General features: G+C 44.5%; 2 protein-coding genes across 7 annotated transcripts; both read left to right on the top strand.

Moving 5' to 3' along the window:
• Positions 1-1,296: 1,296 nt before the first annotated feature.
• Positions 1,297-5,160, top strand: GIMAP2 (GTPase, IMAP family member 2). 2 transcript variants are annotated; one of them, XM_041002540.1, is made up of 3 exons: positions 1,297-1,397; positions 2,204-2,239; positions 3,868-5,160. In XM_041002540.1, exons 2-3 carry the CDS (start codon positions 2,212-2,214, stop codon positions 4,848-4,850), a joined length of 1,011 nt encoding a protein of 336 aa, XP_040858474.1. In that variant the 5' UTR covers positions 1,297-1,397; positions 2,204-2,211; the 3' UTR covers positions 4,851-5,160. The 2 variants fall into 2 exon arrangements, with proteins under 2 accessions (XP_040858474.1, XP_040858475.1); XM_041002541.1 differs by lacking the exon at positions 1,297-1,397 and adding an exon at positions 1,618-2,115.
• LOC121171018 (GTPase IMAP family member 5-like) lies at positions 2,218-19,735 on the top strand. 5 transcript variants are annotated; one of them, XM_041002545.1, is made up of 4 exons: positions 12,018-12,327; positions 15,168-15,238; positions 17,060-17,108; positions 18,686-19,735. In XM_041002545.1, exons 2-4 carry the CDS (start codon positions 15,221-15,223, stop codon positions 19,546-19,548), a joined length of 930 nt encoding a protein of 309 aa, XP_040858479.1. In that variant the 5' UTR covers positions 12,018-12,327; positions 15,168-15,220; the 3' UTR covers positions 19,549-19,735. The 5 variants fall into 5 exon arrangements, with proteins under 5 accessions (XP_040858483.1, XP_040858479.1, XP_040858482.1 ...); XM_041002546.1 differs by lacking the exon at positions 12,018-12,327 and adding an exon at positions 12,832-13,939; XM_041002549.1 differs by lacking the exons at positions 12,018-12,327; positions 15,168-15,238 and adding an exon at positions 2,218-2,239.
• Positions 19,736-21,765: the final 2,030 nt, after the last annotated feature.

The raw sequence follows: 21,765 nt of genomic DNA, 5'->3' as shown, positions 1-21,765 counted from the left end.
CCACTGATTCATTCCCCAAACAGCTGCAACAGCCGGTGCTGTGCCAATCTGAAGCTAGGAGCCAAGAACTTCCTCCAGGTCTCCCATATGGGTACAGGGTCGCAAGGCTTTGGGACGTCCACGACTGCTTTAACAGGCCACAAGCAGGGAGCTGGATGGGAAGCGGGGCTGCCAGGATTAGAACTGGTGCCTGTATGGGAGGTGCGTTCAAGGTGAGGACTTTAGTCGCTAGGCTACCATGCCGGACCCCAATGTAGATATTAAACATTTCCATCATCACAGAATGTTCTACCAGTTTTGCTGGGCTTTTTTTTTTTTTAACAGTACTGCTGTTTATTAAAAAAAAAAAACTCTTCATAAAAAACCACAGAGCCGTTATCAAATGCATCTCAATATGACCACAAGAAATCTATGGTCTATTATTTTGGCCTGACCCACTTTCGAAAATGAACTTGAATCATGAGAGTGTGAATCCATAGTCTACAATAAAAGTGTTCCTTCACTCAACCTTGGCCGTTCCTCACCTCTACCTTATTCCTACCTTATCCTCACTGAAGGCTGTACTAACATCACTCACCCACAGGTAAAGGCTGCAAAGAAATGTTTGTAGGCTGCTTATGGTATAGGGTTTAGAATGGGCAGGAAGTAAGAGAATGAAAGGTTTGTTCAGAAAAAAACAAAGGGAAATCTTTAAAACTATGTTGACCCCAGTTAGGGGCAATGGCCTAGGTTGTATTGTACCTAGGTAAGTTTTACACTGCTGAGAGAAAAACAGCTAATAGCAGGCAGGCATCCTGGGCCCGGTTACTGCCAAATCTATGATAAGCTACCAGTATGTCAGCATAATCACCTAGCCTATTCTATTTTTTTTTTTGTCCAAATGTTACAAATAGATTGCTGATATGAAGCAGCAGTTGCCAGTGTCATATTGTCTAAGTGCTCAAGAAATTGCACAGGAAACAATCCGAAGAAACGGGCAGCAATAATGGTGTACTGCCGTTTGTAGTAGTGTTAGGTAAACTTCCGCCTGTTGGGACACACCAGGTGGAAAGGAATCCATCTACCAGTTTACCAGGCATCACTGCCTTTATTGCCTGAATGACATCATTCAAATACTCTTTTTTCACTTTTGAGAAGAGAAGGTTGTTCAACAGGGTAGTAAATGACTACTGATCAAATTTCACGTTTGACTCATTTATTTTCTACATCTAGCATACATGAGAATTTCAAATACAGCAGCATGGAAGGGCTCTTTTGCAGTTAGGAAATTCAGCGGAGATTAAAAAGAGGAAGAAAGCAAAGTGGAGTTTCTGTTTCATTTCTTTTTCTCTTCGAGCTGAGCTAGAGGGCCACAATTTTAAACAGACTTCTGTCCACTTCTTTGGACAGTTAATCGGGTAAGTCCATACTATTAAACCTCCACAGCGTTAATGTCTAGATTTTTTTTTTTCAAGAAAATTTTCTCTTTTTAAGAATAAGTTTCTCCAAATGTAAGGGAGACAATTTACAGAAGTTTAAGCGAATGTTCAGAAAATAACTTCATGAAATGATTTTGCACATTACTGACCAAAGATTTCCTCAGCTGGCCAACAGGAGATGCTAATTGGGAAGAGCTTAAGCCTTACCATGTGGCTATAAGTCGAAACCACATGGTGAAAATAAATGAATGCTTCTCACCACGTAGGAAAAGTCGGCAGCCTATAGTGCTTCAGCAGCAGCAGCAGCTGCTGGAGAATAAGGAAAGTCTGAGTAACTGATGGATTCAATGAAATGAGTTTCTGGCTTCCAAGATTATGTACTTTCCTAGAGTCAATCTTCATGTTCACTGAGTCTTTCAGCAAAATCTCAAACGGAAGGGAAGAGTTAGAGAAAGAAGGGAAGGATTGAGGTGGGAAGAAGGACAAGAGAACCAAAGAAGACACAAAACCTCAGATCTAGGGGAAGGACCCTGGAAAGGAAGCCGCGAAAAGAGAAGAGCATGTGACCAGAGAAGAAGGAACCCAGAGGAAAGCTGAGCTTGGAGATAAGCAGGCAAGGTTTACAAATGAGTGCACTTCTCAATTCCTGGAGTGAGGGACACATATTCTTCTCACCCAGCTTGTCGGTGATGAGTAAGCAATTGAAAGACAGCTATCTGGAAATAGAAAGATACTTCATGGTTAAAAACTGAAAAAAAATAATTTCTTGTTTCTCTGTTACTTAGGAACACCAATGGACCAAAACAAACACAGTCGCTCTGGTAAGAAAGTGACTTCCTTGTTTTGTGTGGTTTGCTCTTTCTGATGATATCTGGGTAAAATATATAAAGGGTTAGAGACATTATTCTACATCCCCACCACCACACCAGCAGATCAAAATAAACTACAATCTTCTATCAGAAACAAAACTACACATCTAAGCGAGATCCCTTATCTGTCTGGACGTCTCTCTTGCCATGTCCTTTGCTCTGTTTCTTTCCAATAAGTTATCCATCTCCTGCTCAAGTAACTAGGACATTTTGATCAAGGCTCAAATTGCTCAGCCCAGTTTGATGTCAAACCAGCCCCAGGACTTCCTGGAAGTCTTCTTTCCCTTTCAGCTCTGCCTCTTCAACCATCCCATGATTTCTTTTTTCTTAGTCAGGAGGAGAGGGAATGATAGAAGAAGCAGGGCAGAGCTGTTGAATCCTGCGGTCTTTGTACTTGTCACTTAGTTGATCCTGAATGGTCATCCTGCACTTCACCATGGCTGGGATCCAAATGTGCAATGTGAGGAAGCTAGAGGTTCTGCAGGAATAGGAGATGTGCACTGTGGATGATATTAAGTAGATCTCTGCTCCTTCCCTTGGTGCTCTCCCAAGCATACTTACACTGTTGAACACTCCCTTTGGGCAGGGTCTCATCGGGATGACAATGTCTAGTTAACTTCTATTGCCTTCACTTTTTCCAAGGGAATAGGCTGCTGCTTGCTTTTCAAAATAATCTGCTTAGTGGCTCTAACCAGCACTTTCTGAATGTAGAATTCTCCAGCGAAGAAGTAGGTAACAGTGTCCACGCTTACATATGTCCCCAAATTCCAGGTGCCTCTGCTTACTTTTCCCCAAGAATTCTTTTCTCTTTACCACACTTGGGTACGTTTGCAAGTTTCTGTAGTTCCACAAGTATCATATGCCATGCCAATTCTTAACTTGAGACTCCTCTTGCTTGACCTGGGATGAAAATAACTTTTCCTTATTTAACATAGATTGGAAGAGCTATCAATATCATATCATATGTGATATGAATCTATGGTTTGGGCTTCTTTGGACCTAAATTTCATGCTCTTTCATGGAACCTAGAAGCTAAGCCATGGAATTATTACAAGAGACATTGGCTCCTGTGGACAGGGTAGCACCTACATTTGCCCAAGATGCTATCTCCTTGCCCTGAGATGAGCCCATGTGACAGCGTGCAATGTCCTATGAACTGGTACATAAGCACCCACCTGGATGAAAGTCTGACATTGTCTCTCTAGCAAGTCAAGATTCCTGTCCTCCTCAGCCTTGGAGAGGCATATGTCGAGATAATGCATCTTTGAAATCCTGGGAGTGACAGATTCAAGTAAGCTTTATATGGTGAAAATGCAATTCAAAATCTAAATCTATTTCATTCCTCTAAGATGTTTTTCCAGCATCAGCATCAAACATGGCAGTACCTTGTAGTCCTAGAAAACTGAGACATTTCAAAACACATAATTAATTTTATCTGACAGTACAGTGAGGTTTTGTATCTTAAATAAAACAGCTTATGAGGACGCCTTTTCCCATAACATGGAAAATTTTGTGTTGTTGAAAAATTCACTTGTCTTAATCAGTATAGCAGTAACTCATGCTGAACTTGCCTTGAACAGAACCCTGTGCCAAGAGCCAACACACCAGAGGATCACAACTTAGAGTCATCCTGGTGGGAAAAACAGGAACCGGCAAAAGTGCCACAGGGAACAGCATCCTTGGGAAACAGGTGTTTGTGTCAAGGCTGAGTTCCCAGGCCTTGACTAAGACTTGCAGGGAAAGTCAGGGAAGCTGGGGGGAGAGAGAAGTGGTCATTATCGACACACCAGATCTGTTTTCTGGGAAGGACCTTGCTGAACCCCTGTGTAAGGAGGTATGGAGATGCTACTTACTCTCTGCTCCTGGACCCCACGTGCTGCTCCTGGTGGTCCAGCTGGGCCGATACACCCCCCAGGACCAGAAGGCTGTACACAGAGTGAAGGAGATCTTTGGAGAGGCTGCCATGAGACACACAATCGTCCTCTTTACACGGAAAGAAGATCTCAGTGGGGGCTCCTTGATGGACTACATCCATCACTCAGACAACAATGCCTTAAGCAAGCTGGTGGAAGCATGTGGGGGGCGAGTCTGTGCCTTTAATAACCATGCTAAAGGAAGGGATCAGGACAACCAAGTGAAGGAGCTGATGGACTTGATTGAGGGCCTGGTGGAGGAGAAAAAGGGTGACTACTACACCAATGAGTTGTATGGCTTAATTGGAGGAACTAAAGGTGGATCTGCTGAGTCAGAGGAGAGATGCAAGGATTTCAAGGAGAATCTTGTGAAGTACATGGAAACTCAGAGACATTCCACAGCTATGACTGAAGCCAATCACCTCAAACGAACCCTAATCAAAATACAGTGGTGGGTTTTCTTCTGTATTCAGTTGTATGTCAGGTTGCTCATTCTGTTAGTTTGTGCATTGCATAGCGTGTTCAATTTGTTGTACAGCTTGCTGTTTAGTGTGTGCAATTTATTCTGTGGCTTACTGTTTATTATACCCAAAAAGTTGATGACAATTTTGAGAAAGACCACTGGACTAGAATGCAAGACCCCTAGGTAATAGTTACACATTATCATTTATTTACCTCTGTTATTGATATGGAGGCACTCCCCTGTCAACCAGGGGGAGTTGCCTGATATATATGGTATTCTGTGCAATTTTTAAAATTGTGACATGTCACTGTACTGATGAATCAAATTATCTTTAAAGTTACTATTTGCAGTGAAATATATTCTGAAAGCTGTAAAACATTATACTCATTTTCAAATTTATAAAGGCAGTTTCATTTGCCTAAAAACTCTCTTCTTCTTTACAATGTCATGTTTTTTGTGAGTATGATGAAGTAAGCAATAAAATAATAAGTAAATTATAAAGTTTGTGGCAGCATATGACTTTAGATCTTATGCACAATAACCTTTGGGCATGCCCAATAACAACACATGGACACACAGTCATACCATAGTGTCAGTTACCCACAGCCAACTGTAGCTGGAAATTATTAAAAGGAATAATAATTCACAATACAGAAGTGAACAATTCATAAGTTATAAATAGCATGTTGTTCTGAACAGCAAGATAAAAATCTCACCTCACTTTGTCCGGCCTGGGACATGAGTCATCCCTTTGTCTAATGTGTCCTTGTTGTATCTACTCCCCACCTGTCACTGAGCTATCACAATTCGCAGATTGACTCACAGTATTGCAGTGCTGGTATTTAAATCAGCCCTTTATTTTATTTAAGAATAATGATGCTGTGGTCAGTGTGGCACAGTGGGTTGTTATCGCTTACGATGTCAGCATCCCAAATTAGAATCCAGTTCAGGTTCTAACTGCTTTGCTTCTGATCCAGGTCCTTGCTAATACATCTGGGAAAGCAGCAGATAATGGCTCAAACGCTTGGGTCCCTGCCACCCATATGTGAGATCAAATGAAATCCTGGCCTCCTGCTTTTCTAAAAGACCTTTTCCAGAGAAATTTTTAAAAAGACATAACCTAATAGCTATCTATTTAAAAAAAAAGATGATTTATGTCTAAAGACTTAAAACCCATCCTATATTTGCAGCTGTGAGTAAGATGCCATGTTTGGGACCTCACACCAGACCTGGTAAGAGTCACCATGGGAGGGCCCGGTGCGGTGGCGCAAGTGGTTAAAGGTCCTCACCTTGCACGCCCGGGATCCCATATGGGCGCCGGTTCTAATCCCGGCAGCCCCGCTTTCCTTCCAGCTCCCTGCCTGTGGCCTGGGAAAGCAGTGGAGGACGGCCCAAAGCTTTGGGAACCTGCACCCGCGTGGGAGACCCGGAAGAGGCTCCTGGCTTTGTATCGGCATAGACGGAAGATCTTCCTCTCTGTCTCTCCTCTCTGTATATCCGCCTTTCCAATAAAAAAATAATTTAAAAAATAAAATAAAATAAATCTTTAAAAAAAAAAAAGAGTCACCATGGGAACAGCTTGCCTGAGGACCAAACACTGGTCCTCAGGCAAGATTTGTACTTCTCCAATCAATAAAGTATCTTTGAGATTTTGCTGAATTTGTCCCCTACCTCTCTATTTCTTTAAGCAGATATCTCCCCATGTTTTGAGCATTTTGTTACAGTTACTAGTTTGGCTCCTAACTGTTTTTGTACCTTACTTTTCAATGGCATTCTTTGCCTAATTATTTTTTTTTACTACAAATTTTCTTACCTTGCTTCTAATTTTCTCACTTTGCTTTAAGTTCAGGTACTTGGGGTGTTTTACTTCCAAGTGGGGTTACTCTGTACTATTCTCAGAACTCCCTGCTTCTCAAGGCTTCCACGTGCTCGTAGAATGTGTTGTGGGGAACTGAACAGAACTGCTTACCACTCACCAAACACACACACACACACACACACAACTGGTTCCTGGAGACCCTTCTAGGAAAAAGGCTTCAGTTCCCAAAAGTCATCCTTTAAAAATGATAGAGACACTTGAACTGCCAGATATGTGTAAATCAATGAAACAGAAAGGCATATCATGCTCCAAAAGGAATCCAGTAATCCTAGACTCTAATAAAAAGAGAAACTAATGAAATGTCTCATAAAGAATCTGTAAAGAATGTGTATAATAGTCAGAGACATGAGAGACCACAATTAAATCAAATTAGGAAGTCATTGTGTGTGGTGCACGAGAAATTTGGCAGAGATAAAGATCTTGAGCAAAAAGCACAAAACTTAGAGATCAAAAACTCTAAAAGTCAGATGAAGACTTCAACAACAAAGTAGAACTTTGACTTATATCTCACATGATGTACTGAAAATAACAGAAGTGATCTTAAAACCAATCACTGCTTTGCACCTTGGTCTCCATGCCAGTAACGTGGAGTGGGAGGAAGAGAACCAGCCTTGGTGATTTCTGAGATTCTTCTAGGTCTCTCTGTGTACAAGTACACTTGTTTTTTTGCCTTTCTCTTCTATAGAAATTAAATCTTTTGGAAGTTGAACTTTCAATCAGCTGATGTGTGCGTGCAAGTTTCCGTGAGGCTGATGGCAGCTAAAAGCTGAGGTTTTCATTGAAAAACCACAGGGTGTCGTGGCCTGCTGCATGACTGCTTATGTTAGCACTCAACCGTTTCTACCACATCTTATGCAAATTAACCCCCTGCACCTCTCTGCAGAGAAATGAACTTTACATTTACTTTTAAAGATTTATTTTTATTATTTTTTGATTGGAAAGGCGGATATACAGAGAGGAGAGACAGAGAGGAAGATCTTCCATCCGATGATTCACTCCCCAAGTTGAGCGCAACGGGCCGATACTTTGCCGATCCGAAGCCAGGAGCCTCTTCCGGGTCTCCCACGCGGGTTGCAGGGTCCCAAAGCCTTGGGCCGTCCTCGACTGCTTTCCCAGGCCACAGGCAGGGAGCTGGAAGGGAAGCGGGGCTGCCGGGATTAGAACCGGCGCCCATATGGGATCCCGGGCGTGCAAGGTGAGGACCTTAACCACTTGCGCCACCGCGCCGGGCCCTACATTTACTTTTTATCCCAACTCAATGCTGTGCAAATAAGCAGTCACTGAAGTCCTGCCTCTGAGTCAATGGATCCGATAGTCAGAAAATTCATGGATATAGTTCCCAGAGTGCTGATCTGATCACTTACAAGAGACCGTGCTGGCCACGGGTGCTGGCCAAGGCAGAGTCTGACAGTTTCCTGAGCGTGTGTAAGGCCTAAGGCGCTCAGAGAAGAAGGAACCAGGGATATGCAGCACTATCATGTGCATGCCAAGATAGTGCATGAAGTTACTGATGGCGTCAAATGCTAAAAGGAACATAGACCCAGACAGCACCGTTTTGTGTATTAGGTGAAAATAGAGCTTCCAAATGTTATCACGCCAAGGCCCACATGACAGCATTTGTCACAGCTCAGTATGCCAAGGATGGAGTTTCCTTTAGCCAGAGGCAATTGTCCTGGGGCCACCAGCCACTTTCAGGTTTCTGGGTGTCCCTTTTTTTCCTCCCTGAGGGCTGAAGAGGAAAATACCTCAGCATCTACCCTTTCTGTGCACCCCAGCAGTCTAGGAATGAATTAAATGTTGGCACACGCACCTGTGCCTGAATTTCTTCATAGAGTGAAAATACACAAGGAAGAGAAACCACTGCAGCATTTGGTTTCGCTTCTTCCCGTTCTAACTCAAGGTTTCATTTTTGTAATTTCCCACGGTTCTTGCTCAAGGATAACCTTCCTGTAATAGGGAGAGGAGATGGATAAACAGAAGTCAAACGGTGGGGTGAACAGACATGAAGTAATTTAGGAAACTTCTGGTGACAGTTTCAGTCTGAAATACACTGACAAATTTCACAGGAGACATGACTTTTAGTGCTAGATGCAGTCAAATTTTGGCCAGGTCAGACTAAGTGTCACTGGAGAAGCCCACCACCGTGGCACAACATAAAATGGTAAATGCCACACTTGCTCTCACTCCAGCTCCCTTCCCCTCTTGGAAGAAAGGAATTCTCTAGCGTCTGTCTCAAACAGAAATTCACAGGCAAAACACAGAGTCTCTGGGATCGCAGTTAAGTGAGCAGGGAAGGTGACTGCACAAAATGTTCCAGAGATGTGGCTGTGGCATCCCCCGCACCGGAATACAGCTGATTTTCACAACGGCTAGAGACAGTGCCACTACATCACAAAAACAGATCTCCATCACAAACGAGCATACCCAGATCTCTACACCCATAAAGAATCACAAAGAGAACACGGGGACACAGGTGCCCTGGGGTGTGTGAAGACCTGCTTTCAACACCGATTGATCGGGTTTTGTAGTGTTTAAAGAGGCCTGGTGAAGAAGGAAGTAGGAAATAAAGCAGTGGGTAGCTGGAAAGGGAATGATTAGCCGATCTTCCTACCCAGGAATCTAACGGGATTGATTTTAATGTCAGACAAGGAGGAAATGGCCAACTTCTTGGTGTTCAATATCTCCAGGGAGCCTCAGAGTTTGTTGTAAATCTGAACAGAGGAATGCAGGGAGGGTGTGGGAAAAGACACCGTAAGGCCAGTCTTGGGAATACCTTCAAACCTGGGTCTGCCCACGTCTCTACACTGCTGCTGTCTGAAACTGTCTGAACCCTGACATTACTCTTCTAGCACCAAGTGTAACTACAAAAGCACATGAGAGAACAGTGAGAACATTTAAGAAGTGTGTTTCTTCATTTTATCAGTAAATACTTCTAGCACTTTCTAAAGCTTGGTTCTAGTACTTTCGTTTTAAAGCTCTATTAGAAAGGCAGATTTACAGAGAGAAGGAGAGACAGAGAAAGATCTTACATCAGTTGCTTCACTCTCCCAGTGACCACAGTGGCCAGAGCTGAGCTGATCCAAAGCCAGGAGCCATGAACTGGTTCCTGTGTCGGTGTGGGGGCCCAAGGACTTGCACCCCTCTTCGCTGCTTTCCCAGGCCATAGACAGGGATCTGGATACGGAGCAGCCGGAACACATATCACCACCCAAAAGAAAGGGCAGGATTGGCCAGCCCCTCTAGCACTTTCTAAGGTTAGATTCTAGCACAGAGTCTCTTGATTTCACCCTGGAAGCGGATGCAGCCAGTCTGCACCTCACATCCTTGACCTTCTGGGGATCTTTGAGCCTTAAGAGCCCAGGAAGTGTTAGCAGAGGGCAGAGAAGATTGATCTAGAATGGGAGCATCAATCCATTAACTCCTTAGCTGAGGTTCTAGAAGCACATAAATAAAACGTTGGGGAATCCAGGCAGAGCATCTGAGGTAGGGAGGTAGGAATTTTGGAATGTCTAGAATTAAATGAATTTAGAATTCATTGCAAAGGTGCATGCTCACCTGTTTATAATAAGATTTTTATGTGAATCTGCCTGTCAATTTTCTAAAATAAATTGGTAGGAATTATATACTACTACAATTTGATTGATTTTTCTGACTTTAAAAATTGGCTTTAGAGAGTGAGGTTGGACAACTCTTGGGGTTTGGGGGGGGTTAGATTTATTTAGTTTTACTGGAAACTTAGATTTACAGAGAGAAGAGACAGAGAGAAAGATCTTCCATCTTCTGGTTACTCCCCAGGTGTCTGCAGAGGCCAGAGCTAAGACCATCTAAAGCCAGGAGCCAGAAACGAGTGTAGTGTTCTAAGGCTTTGGGCCATCGTCTACTGCCTTCCTAGGCCACAAGCAGGAAGCTGGATGGAAAGTGGAGCAGCTGGGACATGAACCGGCATCTATATGAGATGCCGGCACTTGGAGGTAGAGGATTAACCAGTGAGCCATCGCGCCAGCCCCTCTGAACATTCTATTCATTATTGCTCGTAACCCTTGCTTAATTTCCTGCTGAACTACGGTCTTTTATTTTTGTTTCTTGAATTCTTTTAGTAGAGCATTAAGTGTTTGACTGTGATATAAATTTAGAAGATGTTATCTCAATAATAAAGTATTAAGCTGTAAACAAACAAACAAACAGCTTTTTAAGAAATTCCAGCTGCTTGCTGGGACCGTACTGGGTCCATATTGAATAAGGATGAAATGTGTCCCACAAATTATGAGTGGCACCAGGTTGAAAGCCTTCGAAAATTAGAAAGTGTAAGTGGAATAAAAAGCAAACATAAGAAATAATTTCCCCTGGTGGAGAAAAGGATGCGTGGGAGGAACTGGAGATTACAGCTCTTCTTTAAGACTTTTCCCTAGGAAACTCGGGTGTGAATCCTTTATCTGCTCCTTTCAGGTGTAAATCTTTTTAAAAGCTTTTATCAGTTTTACTACCTGGGCCTGCTTTTCCCCCTAGAACCTGGGATACATCCTTTGTATTCTTTGAAATGTAAATATCTACATTTACATCTGCTAGTCTCTGTGGCAAAGTAGGAGCCTAACTTAGGTCCTCACTTCACTTCTCTAGCCCACAGGCCTCCCTCCTGTGATTAGGCTAGGAGTTCACTCCTGGGCAATGGCTCTTAGCCACGCTTGCTTGCTCACTGTCAATTTAGGAAGACTCCGTGTGAAAAACAGTGTGGCCAAGTCCTCTCTCTTGAGCACTGGTTTTGGTTGACTTTGAGAATCCGCAGAGCAAAACGACAAGGTGAGATTGCTATCTTTGACATTTTTTTTTTTTTTACCAGACTGCCCATGACACAGTTGGCAGCCTGCTCCACTGCTCTTCTGCCGACCTGGGTTTTTCAGTGTTTGTTTTCAATTCTTTTCCCCGCAACCTCTTAGCCAATTGTCATGATGTGCCTCGGCTTGTGTCAAATGTCAGAAGACAATGCGGGGACTCTCTAGTCATGACCCACCTTTGCCCCACCTGGGGTGTGTTTCTGAGCTCCTAATCGCCTACATTCAGTGCTCTTGGCCCTAAATGTGCAACCTGTTGAGAAACAGATGCCACCATCCCATTCCAGCACCTACCCAAATAAGCCTGCCCATAAACCCCACAATGTCTCCAGGACGCAGGGATTCAGGCCCACAGAGAGCCTTGGCCAGACCTCAGAGGCTCAGCAATGCCTTCCCATCCCAGGTTAGCTGGAACGTTCTAAAACCAGAACTGTGAGACGAGGTCCCCCATGCTTCTGTGACAGGTACCAGCTGGGTGGGCAACTGTCCCAGAACCCTAGAACCTACAGGCAATAAGAAAGCTTTTTATGCCCCTTGGGACAAGGGCACAGGATCTGTCATTCTCTTCGTGACTGCTTCCTCCTAAGACTGCTTACTTTAAACAGTCATTGAAAGGAAATAGGAGGAGGCAAGCTGGCCCAGGGCAGCCTTCCGACAGGAAGCGATCGGTCCAGGAGGCAGCTCAACCCGTGCGCTCCGCTGCTTGCAGGGGTCCTGCTCCAGTGGTTGCCCAGCCAGCCCTCTGGCTCCCAGGCTGCAGGGAGAGGTGAGGCGGGGGTGGCGGAGCACCCTACGTCCTCCTTGTTCGTTCGTCTTCCTTTCTGATGCTCAGTGGCCTCTCCTGAGCTGCCCTGCTCAGCTCTGTTCCCGCCCCCACTGGGACCTGGCAGCCACTTCTGTTCCCCTTCGCCTCCCTGAGCGCCCCTGACCGCAGGACAGACCTGATGCCGCTGCCGGTAAGGAGCCCGGGTGTGTTCATTGCGACTTTTTGGATGGGAAGGATCAATGCCGTTGGGGCTACTAATGCTCTTGGACTGTTTCCGGAGCGCCGCGTCGGTAACCCAGAACAGTATTTGAGCGTCTGGGACACGCAGGTGTATGGCCCTATTCAATGTGCTAGCAGCCCTGAAATCCCTCGCCCTGCATTCACAGCTGCCCCATTTCTCCGTTAGGAGAGGGGACTGGGTGGGGGAACTTGCCCATCTCCTTCTTCTTACTTTGTTGGGAGGATCTTCACAAAACTCTGAGAGTAAAACTAGATGACATCCTTTCGCCCTGTTTGACAGAGAAAACTGACACTCCCAGAGGACCATTGGCCTTCCCGAGCTCTACAAACAGGGCCGGGGGATTCTTCCCCATTTTTCACTCTGAATGTCTCAGAATCCTCCACCCTGACCCAAGCACTAAGTCCCAGAGAGGCCGAGGCCTGGGGGTGGGACATGGGTTCTTAGGGCTCCACATCCTCATGAGCCTCAATCCCATACAAGATTCCTTTGTGCTCCCTTGGCCTTCTTATAAACCAACCCCAATGCTGTCCCACTATCTCCCTTCTTTCTATGACATGCTCTAGGGTGTTACACCTGCTCAGGGCATATGCAAATGATGCCTTTGTTAGGCAAGCCTTACAGCAAGAACTTGTTATTGAATTACAGGAACTGAACCCCTAAATATGGACTTTTTCAATTTTTTTATTAACAAGACTTCTACACATTTACAGGCTACAGTGTGACATTTCACTACAACATGTACTGATCAAAGCAGGGTGATCAGCAGTGCCCCTTCGTCTATCTTGTGTTGGAGCCTGGGAGCTCCTTTCTCACTCATGTTATTGTCCATGTATCATCTAGCAGGCTACTGTGAACCCAAGTCACCCCACTCTGCTGTGGAATTCTTAAGAAAATGTGGTCTGAATTCCTGGAAATAGAGGTACTGGGGCAGGCTGTGATAGATACCTATCAACAAAAAAGAAAACTAGTCATTTCATTGTTCCAAAAGCAGCATGAGAGACTCAACTCTTCTTGTGATTAAAATAAAAGTATCATCAGGATAACATCAAGTTCACACAATTGTTCAGCCAAAATGTACTTTATGCTCATTTCCTTCAACCTCCTCCTTCAGCTGGACCCTGCTACTGTCCCTGTCTGGGTTTGCTATATCTCGCTTGCACACCTCCTGCCAAATGACCCTGGGCCCTGTTGAGTGGAATTTTCCCTTTAGAGAGGAACCTGTCTCCATTCTCAGTTCCCTACTTTCATCTGTTCTGCAAGTCAGCAAGCATTACATCCCTGCCGATCTGGACTGTGCTTTCCAGTCATTTTAATATCTTTTCTGTGACCCATTTTAGCGTCTGATTAGAATCTTTCCTGATTTATCTCTGGACACTTGATGATTTGTTAATATATGCTAAACAATCTGTTTCTCGGGCCAACATTTTGGTGCAAAAGACTGACCTGCCACCTGTGATTCCAGCGGCCCAAATTTTTTTAGCACCAGTTTGAGTCCTGGCCGTTGTGCTTATGACCCAGCTCCCTTCTAATGCACCTGGGAAACCAACAAAAGATGCTCCAGGTACTTGAGCCCCTGTGTCCCTAAGCAGCAGATCCAGATGAGGTTCTGGGCTCCTGGCTTTGGCTTCGGCCAATCCTAGTTGTTGCAGTCATTTGGGGAGTGAACCAGTGCATGAAAGATTCATTATCATTCTCTCTCTCTCTCTCTCTCTCTCTCTCTCTCTCTCTCTTTCTCTCTCTCTTCCCCCCGCAGGTATTTTTGTATGTTTGTGTTTGTACATGTGTGTGCCCATTATTCTTCTTTTCAAGAAAGTCTTAAAAAAAAAAAAGTAAAAATCCCCATTTATTCCTCCATGGGCCTTTGGTCTCCCCTTGCAGCCTGACCCACTCAACTGCTTTCCGCACCTGACTAATGTACACGTGACCCTGGCTGGTCTTTGTGACAGTCACGTTGCTTTGTTCAGGTCACGTGGAGAAGACAGTTTAAAATACCCAATTTTCTTTTGCTGAAATATTTTCATTCATAGTGGCTCCCACCCTTCCCCAGCAGTTTTATCTTTGAATAATCATTTTTAAGTGTTTTGCAGTACAATTCTCTGTGTAAGTTTTAAACCAGATTTCTGATTCATCAACAACAGCCTGCATCCCAACCATGGAAGGAAGTGCTGTATTCAGTGTTCCAGAGATGTATCTGCCTATTTGAAATAACGTGTTTAACGGAGATATTTGAGAATTTTTACCTCCAAAGCAAATGTGCGACATTGGCAGCTCACCTACTACTCACTTTCATACTATTTTGACAGAAAGTTTAATTATGGTTGTTTAAAGTGATTGCATCACTGGGGATTGAGGAGAGCAATTGAAAGAACTGATAAAAATTGGAAATTATAAATGACTGCACAGAGGATGATGAAGTTCATTGCCAACATCACCACTGCAGCCATTGTCTTTACCATACCAATATGTTGACTCCAAATCTCAGAAATGGTCAATTAAAATGGAAAAGATGCCTGAGGATTTGAGGAGTTTTAGGGACAGCTGAGATAGAATTTATCAGAGATGAGAATTATATATGGGAGATGGGATGAGAATGTTTACCTCTATATCAGAAGGCAAGGAGAGAGGAAGCTGAATGGGAGGATGGGAAGGAGATAGGAGGAGAGGAGAAAGATGAGGAAGAGTGGGGAGAATGTGAGAGGAGAGAGAGGAGGTGGCAAGAGAGGAGTGGAAGGAACGGGCTGTCTCAATACATTGCGATAATGTGAAAATGGATCATTTTGCTTAAACAGGACCAAGAAAACTCATTGTGTGCAAGAAAATGTACAAAAGCTAGAAGCAACAGATGCAACCTAAACAGAAAGTAAGCTAAGAAAGTGTTTCTGAATTCATTGGTAATCAATATAGAACAAGTTAAAATCAAATGAAGACATCCTCCTTTATGTCCATAACAGTGACTAAAAATTGGAAGTGTTACTATCATTAAGAGCCTGTGAAGGAAATTTTGAGGGAATTCCCATATATGAGTTATACAAACATGAGCTAGTACAGTCTTCATTGAGTCATATTTGTCAACAGCTGGTCGTATATCTTTGAGGTACATATGTGTACAGATGCACAATGAAAAATAGAGGTGGGTGCTGTTTGCAGTAAGTCACAATCAAATATTTCAGAGGATTTTACATGTTTGTTAATAACACACATAAAATATAACACAAATAATTTCACTTAGGAAATTTTAAAGTACAGAAACAGTGCCACATGCTGTACATAGATACACACGTATGCAGAAAAATAAATCGAATAAATACACAAGAAAAGTGGTTGTAAAAACTTGATTGTCTTAAAGGGCAATGGAAGGAATAGAATGAAACTGATTAGGAAAAAATAGGAAAGTGCAACCTATTTGGGTGACATTTTAATTCATTCACCAAACAGAATGGCTGCAGCTGTCTAAAATGCCTATGTTTGCTATGGCAGATGGTATTGGCTATATTTTTCTATGAATTTATCTCTTTAAAAGGTTTGTTTCATAACCACAGCATCTGTATAGAAGAATAAGGAAAGCACAGTGTAGGAGTTCATCTTAATGATCGCTATGTATCACGTTCTCATTGCTCCTCTTACACATTTACTTAAAAAAAAAATGACAGTGGGACATAGGGAGAGATCTCTCATCTGCAGGTTCATTCTCAAATCCCCACACTATCCAGGGTTGTGCCAATTTAAATCCAGGAGTTCAGAGCTCAGCACAGCCTCCCACCTGAGTGACAGAGGCCCAAGACTTTAAGCCACTATCTGCTCCATCCCAGGCGCACATCCAGCAGAAGGCTGGAATGCAGAGTGGAGCCAGGACAGGTGCTCTAATATGGGAGGGTAGCAACCAAAGTGACGTCTTCGTTGCTGTACCCTGTGCCTTTCCCCATCTCACCTTTCCAAGACCAAATATAGTAGTGTGCCTCCTTGGAAGGATATGTTTATGCCAGTACCCATACCGATGTCTGCACAACTCTGTTAGCAAACAAAAAGATCTTTATTGGGATATTAGGACCTTTAAGCCCAGGAAAGGATATGAGTTTATGTGGAATTTGCCCTGAGTGTTGCTTCATTCCCCACCACTGCTCAGGGTGGGAGAGTGGCCACATTCCAACCTCTTCCACTGCTTCCTTCGACATCAGCCCTTGTCCCCATTCTTCCTCTCCAATTACATTGTGTGTTCCCCTTTGTCAAAGGAATTCACATTTAACACAAAAGTTACTGAGACTGAGAATTTCTAATTTTCCAAACAAACCAATGTAATTTACCACAAGGCTTTTTTTTTTTTTTTCTGATTCTGGCAAGTTCTACCCTGATCCAAAGGAGTGAGGAAGAATGTCCCACCCTCAGTTCCACAGAGGAATGCTTCCTTCATTTCCTGTCTTTCAGATATGGGGAGATACTCAACTGATTTGCTTCAAAACATTTCCTGCTTTCGTGCAAGCTGACAAAAAAATGGAGCAATAGCACATTGTGTTACCGTAGCCTCGCATCACCTGGTATGCTTAAAATAAGAGCTGGAAAGTTCACAGTGGAAATTGCTCAACTAGGATCATTGTCCTTCTGTATCTAACTTCAGGTGTTCCTAGGCCCCACCAGTTCCCACACACATTGGCTTCTTATTCTTTTCCTATTTTTTTTTTTCCAGAAGAGAATGGAAGGATTTCAGAAAGGCCAATATGGAGCTATGGCTGAAGGTAAGAGAGTCCTCAAGAGCTTCCAACATTTGGAGACAGTAACTGTCTTCCCTCCCTGCCCCACACCTCAAGTACAGTGATATAGGCCATAATTCTAAATGAAAGAGGATAAATTATCATTTGTCCTTTACTTCCCTGGGCATGCAGCATGTAACTCACTCTTTCACTCACCAGCTCATTCACTCACCAGCTCATTCTCTCTCGCTCGCTCTCATCTCTCTGTCTCTCTCTCTCTCTCTCTCTCTCTCTCTCTGTCTCTCTCTCTCTCTCTCTCACACACACACACACACACACAGGTGCATGCACTCACCTGATGTTCTTCCCTGCAGACCTTTTATGAGAAATATAGAAAGGAAATGAAACTCAAGATTGGAGGATCTGGAATCAAATAGACAACATGGTTTCTCTTTCTTTGCCTATCGTTAGCTTTTAAAAAATTAAAACATAAAAAGTAATAAACTAGGAAAAAGACACAAAAAGGAACATTAAACTTCCCCTTCGAGATTTAACAATCGTGTTTGCTATAAAACATTTCAAAATACTTAAGAACAGGAAGGACCAGTGGAGAATAGAAGGCACAAAATACATAATATTTTTAATTGATTTTCTTATTTTATGATACAATTCCACAGGCTGTTGGATATCCCTTCTTCCTTCCCCAAATTCCCTCCTACCCACACTGATTTTCCCTATATTATTATAATAGTATAGTCCTTCATAAACAGTCATAAGTCCATCATTCTGCTATTGAAGCGTGGCCTGGCATTGAGGGTATGGACAATGGCAGAGAGTTCAGCACCCTGTATTTTAGGAACTTAAAAACACTGGAGTTCCTAAGAATTCTAGAGAGTGCCAGGTTCTTACTGCCTCCATGCCTGAAGATTTTAGCTCTGACTCCATGTAACCCTTTCCAACACCAATCTGAGCATGATTTGTTGTGCTTCATTCAAACATGTTTTTTCCAATACACATGCATCTGCTTTCCTTGGCAACATAGCCTTGAATCAATCCCAAGCTGCCTCTTCACACTGCCTGCGGTCATCTTCACTCCCCATCCAAAACACAGATCCAACTGGCTTTGGCCCAGCTCACACTAGGGCTCAAGCTAGGTCAGAGATTTCCCTCACCCTGAAGCTTCAAATAAATGGATTGGGTTCCTCTATGCATGTGTGCCTGCTATTCTGTAGGAAAAGACAGATGCTCATTTTCTCATCTGCGACTGCTCATACCCTGCCTCCTTCAAATCTCATTTATTGACTGAACAATTCTGTGTGGAACTGGCTAAAAAGACATTCAGGGAAAAGCACAGAAAATGGTTTTTTTCTCATAAAAACTGTAGCTGCCACGATCCAGGTGAAGTGCTTGAGTCATCTCCTAACCATTGCAGTTTTGACACTCCAGCCACAGGTAGAAGCCTGGGCTTCCCAAAGGTGCCCCAGTTCTACGTACACTTTAGACATCATCAAGGATGCTGCTGTTTCTGGGGAGGAGATCAATGCCTTCTGTGGGATAGCTATCCTGATCCCCAAAGTCTTAATCAATAACTTAAAAGAAACAAAACCTTCTTTTTTTCATAGGCGTAGTGGAAGATAACTGGACTGAAACATCCACCTCGTTGAGGATCATCCTGGTGGGCAAAACAGGCAGTGGGAAGAGCGCCACAGGGAACAGCATCCTCTGCCAGCAGGTCTTCAAGTCCAAGCTACAGGCCCAGCCCGTGACCAAGAAATGCCAGCGGGAAGCAGGCACATGGAACGGGAGGAGCATCCTGGTGGTGGATACGCCCCCCATCTTTGAGGCAAAGACCCAGACCCAGGATGCATACCAGCACATCGCGGACTGTTACCTGTTCTCTGCCCCAGGGCCCCACGTGTTGCTGCTGGTGACCCAGCTGGGGCGCTTCACAGACCAAGACACCATGGCAGTGAAGAGGTTGAAGCAGGTGTTCGGGATGCAGGCCCTGAGGCATACGGTCGTCCTCTTCACCCACAAGGAAGACTTGAAGGGCCAGTCCCTGGAGGATTATGTGACCAACACGGACAATGGGGCCCTCCAGGACCTGGTCCTGCAGTGTGGGAGGAGAGTCTGTGGCTTCAACAACTGGGCATCCGGGGAGGAACAGCAGGTCCAGCTGGCGGAGCTCATGGCTGTGATTGCACAGCTGGAGCAGGAGCTCAAGGGCTCCTTCCTCAGCAATGACCTCTTCCTGCAGGTGCAGCAAGGTGGGGAAGGGGTCTGCCAGCTAGACAACAGGAGGAGGTTCCTGGCCAATGTGAAGCAGCAGGTGGAGAAGCAGAAGCAAGAGCTGAAAGAGCATGAGAGCAATTGTGCATTGAGAGCTCTTCTCAGACTCAAGCACTGGGCGAGGTCTCACCTTATCTTGTGTGCCTTCCTCATTATATGCGTTGTGATTTTCATTGCCATTTTAGTGAAGAGATGAGTTCCTTGTGAGTGCTGAGCATTTTCAGGTGCTTCCTGCCCTCACTGCTGTTTGTCCCGGACCACCATCTCCTTCTCGGTGTGTTTGCTTGTCACCCAGTTTCATCTTCACGGGCTCTTTTTGGCATCAGATATGTCATCTGATTTCTTTCAAGTGCTTTTAGGTAAATAAAATCTGAAGAAAAATATATCATCTTTGTTTTTTTTCTTTTTTAATGGCAATGGTGACTGGAAGCCTGAGCCACAGTACTTGCAGGGACTTCAAGTGAGAAAGTGCTGAACTGCGATGGTTTGAGAGTATCTGGTCCCTGGGACCTGCTTTCTAAGATATATCCTTTGGAAAACATGAACAGGGCCCAGCACAGTGGCGTATCCATAGAGATACTAGTTCTAGTACCTGCTGTTTCACTTCTGATCCAGCTCCCTGCTTATGACCTTGGGGACCTTGCACTTATATGGGAAACCTGAAAGAAGCTCCTGGCTCCTGGTTTCAGATCAGCTCAGCTCTCACCTCTCCCTCTCTCTCTCTCCTCTCTCTCTCTCTCTCTGACTTTTGTTTAAAATAAATAAATCTTTAATTTAAAAAACAAAAACATGGACTGCCTCATTAAACCTAAAGACGAGTAAATTTCAAATGCCTTATAATTTTTGCATCTGAGAATGAAGTGTGATTCTTTCTCTGGTTTCGTCGACCACTTCGAAATGTAAAAGCCCCGCTGAGCTCCCAGGGCTGAGAGACTGAGGGTCATCTGATAGCACAGCTCCCGTTGTCAATCAGACTACACTGCAATGCAATATCTTGACCCCCCCAGTCAGTAACCACAGGTCGTCACATTGGATGTCCGAGAAAATCTGAGGGAGAGGTGGGGTTCTGGTTTTAAGTGGTAGTAAAGCAAACAAAGCAGGCGTGGGGTGGAAGAGGAGCAGATATAGGGTTTCAGAGGAAGCAGGGAGCTAGATGAACAGTGTCACACGGGCCGTTGTGCTGCATCTTGTCCCTTTTAACAGCACCTTCCCCGCCCTCTACACCTCTGTTCCCTGGAAGGGAAACTCCAGCCATCCTGGATAAGCTAGGACCAGATGGGTCAGTAGCTAGTCCTGGATCATGTTGGTCAGTGAACTGTGATTCAGCATTCTGCCATTCTGCAGCCCCACCATTAGTGAGGGGGCTTCTGGCTTGGGCTCTGTGGCTCTGACACCTGCACCCAGAGAGGAACTCCTTCCAAACACGGATAGGAGGTATATGGGTTAGCCCTGCAAACACTGGGAACCCTAAGGAACTCTGAGTTCTCCAGCCCAGGAGTACCTGCTCAGGGCAGTGTTCCCAAACTGTTCTAAGAAACTTGGTCTGCCACTTTCCTGACTTCTTTCAACTCAGCTCCCCAAACATGTTTTATATGAGTGCTGGGTGTCAGTGTCCTTGCCAGCACCAGGAATGTGAGATAGATGCTAAGTTTCTGCTCCACAACGCTAACTATGGAGTAGAGGGATGAAGGCCTAAAAAAATGAGGTGTGAGGGAAGGTTTCTCTTATGGAACTGATGTCAGCAGAAAATAGAGCAGCCCACTTCCAGATGGGGTGATGATGAGTGCGCCTGCCCCTCCGATTCATGGAAGGGAGATGGGAATGAGCAGGTGCAAGGAGGGAGGGGCCTGGCAGAGGCAGTGCCCATGTCTCACTCTCAGGGGTTCAGTGATTGCCTCCTAAGTGTCAGAGAGTCACTGGAGCCCTTTGGAGCAGTTTGATATACATAGAAAGAGGTGTGGAAGCACTGTGGTGGCTGAATTATAAAAATCTGAGGAAAGGAGTAACATTCAGAGGAAAAATTCCATAGATTGGCAACTAGCACCCGCACTGTCTCTGCAGCAAGGGGGACAAAGAGGAGGGGCTGACTGTGGGAGAAAATAAAGAAGAAGCTGAGCACGGTGGCCACTGACCGTGATATGGGGGAAGGGCAAGGATGGCTTCTTTCACTCCAGTGGCCCCCTCAGAGGGACACTAGGTTGAATATAGGATGTGCTGGTGCTGATCTGCCCAGCAAACAATGGGTGTTCCCACCCTCCCTTCACAGAATGTCCTTCCCTTAGGCATGTGGGTGCTCATATCCACCTCTCCGAATGCAGGCATTATCCACCACAGAGGAGTCACTTTCACCATGAGCAGTACTACCCAATCCCCAGCTGATGTCCCCACTCACTGGTTTCCCAGGAAATAGAGC

Source organism: Ochotona curzoniae, unplaced genomic scaffold, assembly GCF_017591425.1.
Source record: "Ochotona curzoniae isolate NIBS_2020 unplaced genomic scaffold, NIBS_Ocur_1.0 scaffold_2476, whole genome shotgun sequence".
Taxonomy (NCBI): domain Eukaryota; kingdom Metazoa; phylum Chordata; class Mammalia; order Lagomorpha; family Ochotonidae; genus Ochotona; species Ochotona curzoniae.
This window is presented reverse-complemented; position numbering and strand designations above follow the sequence as displayed.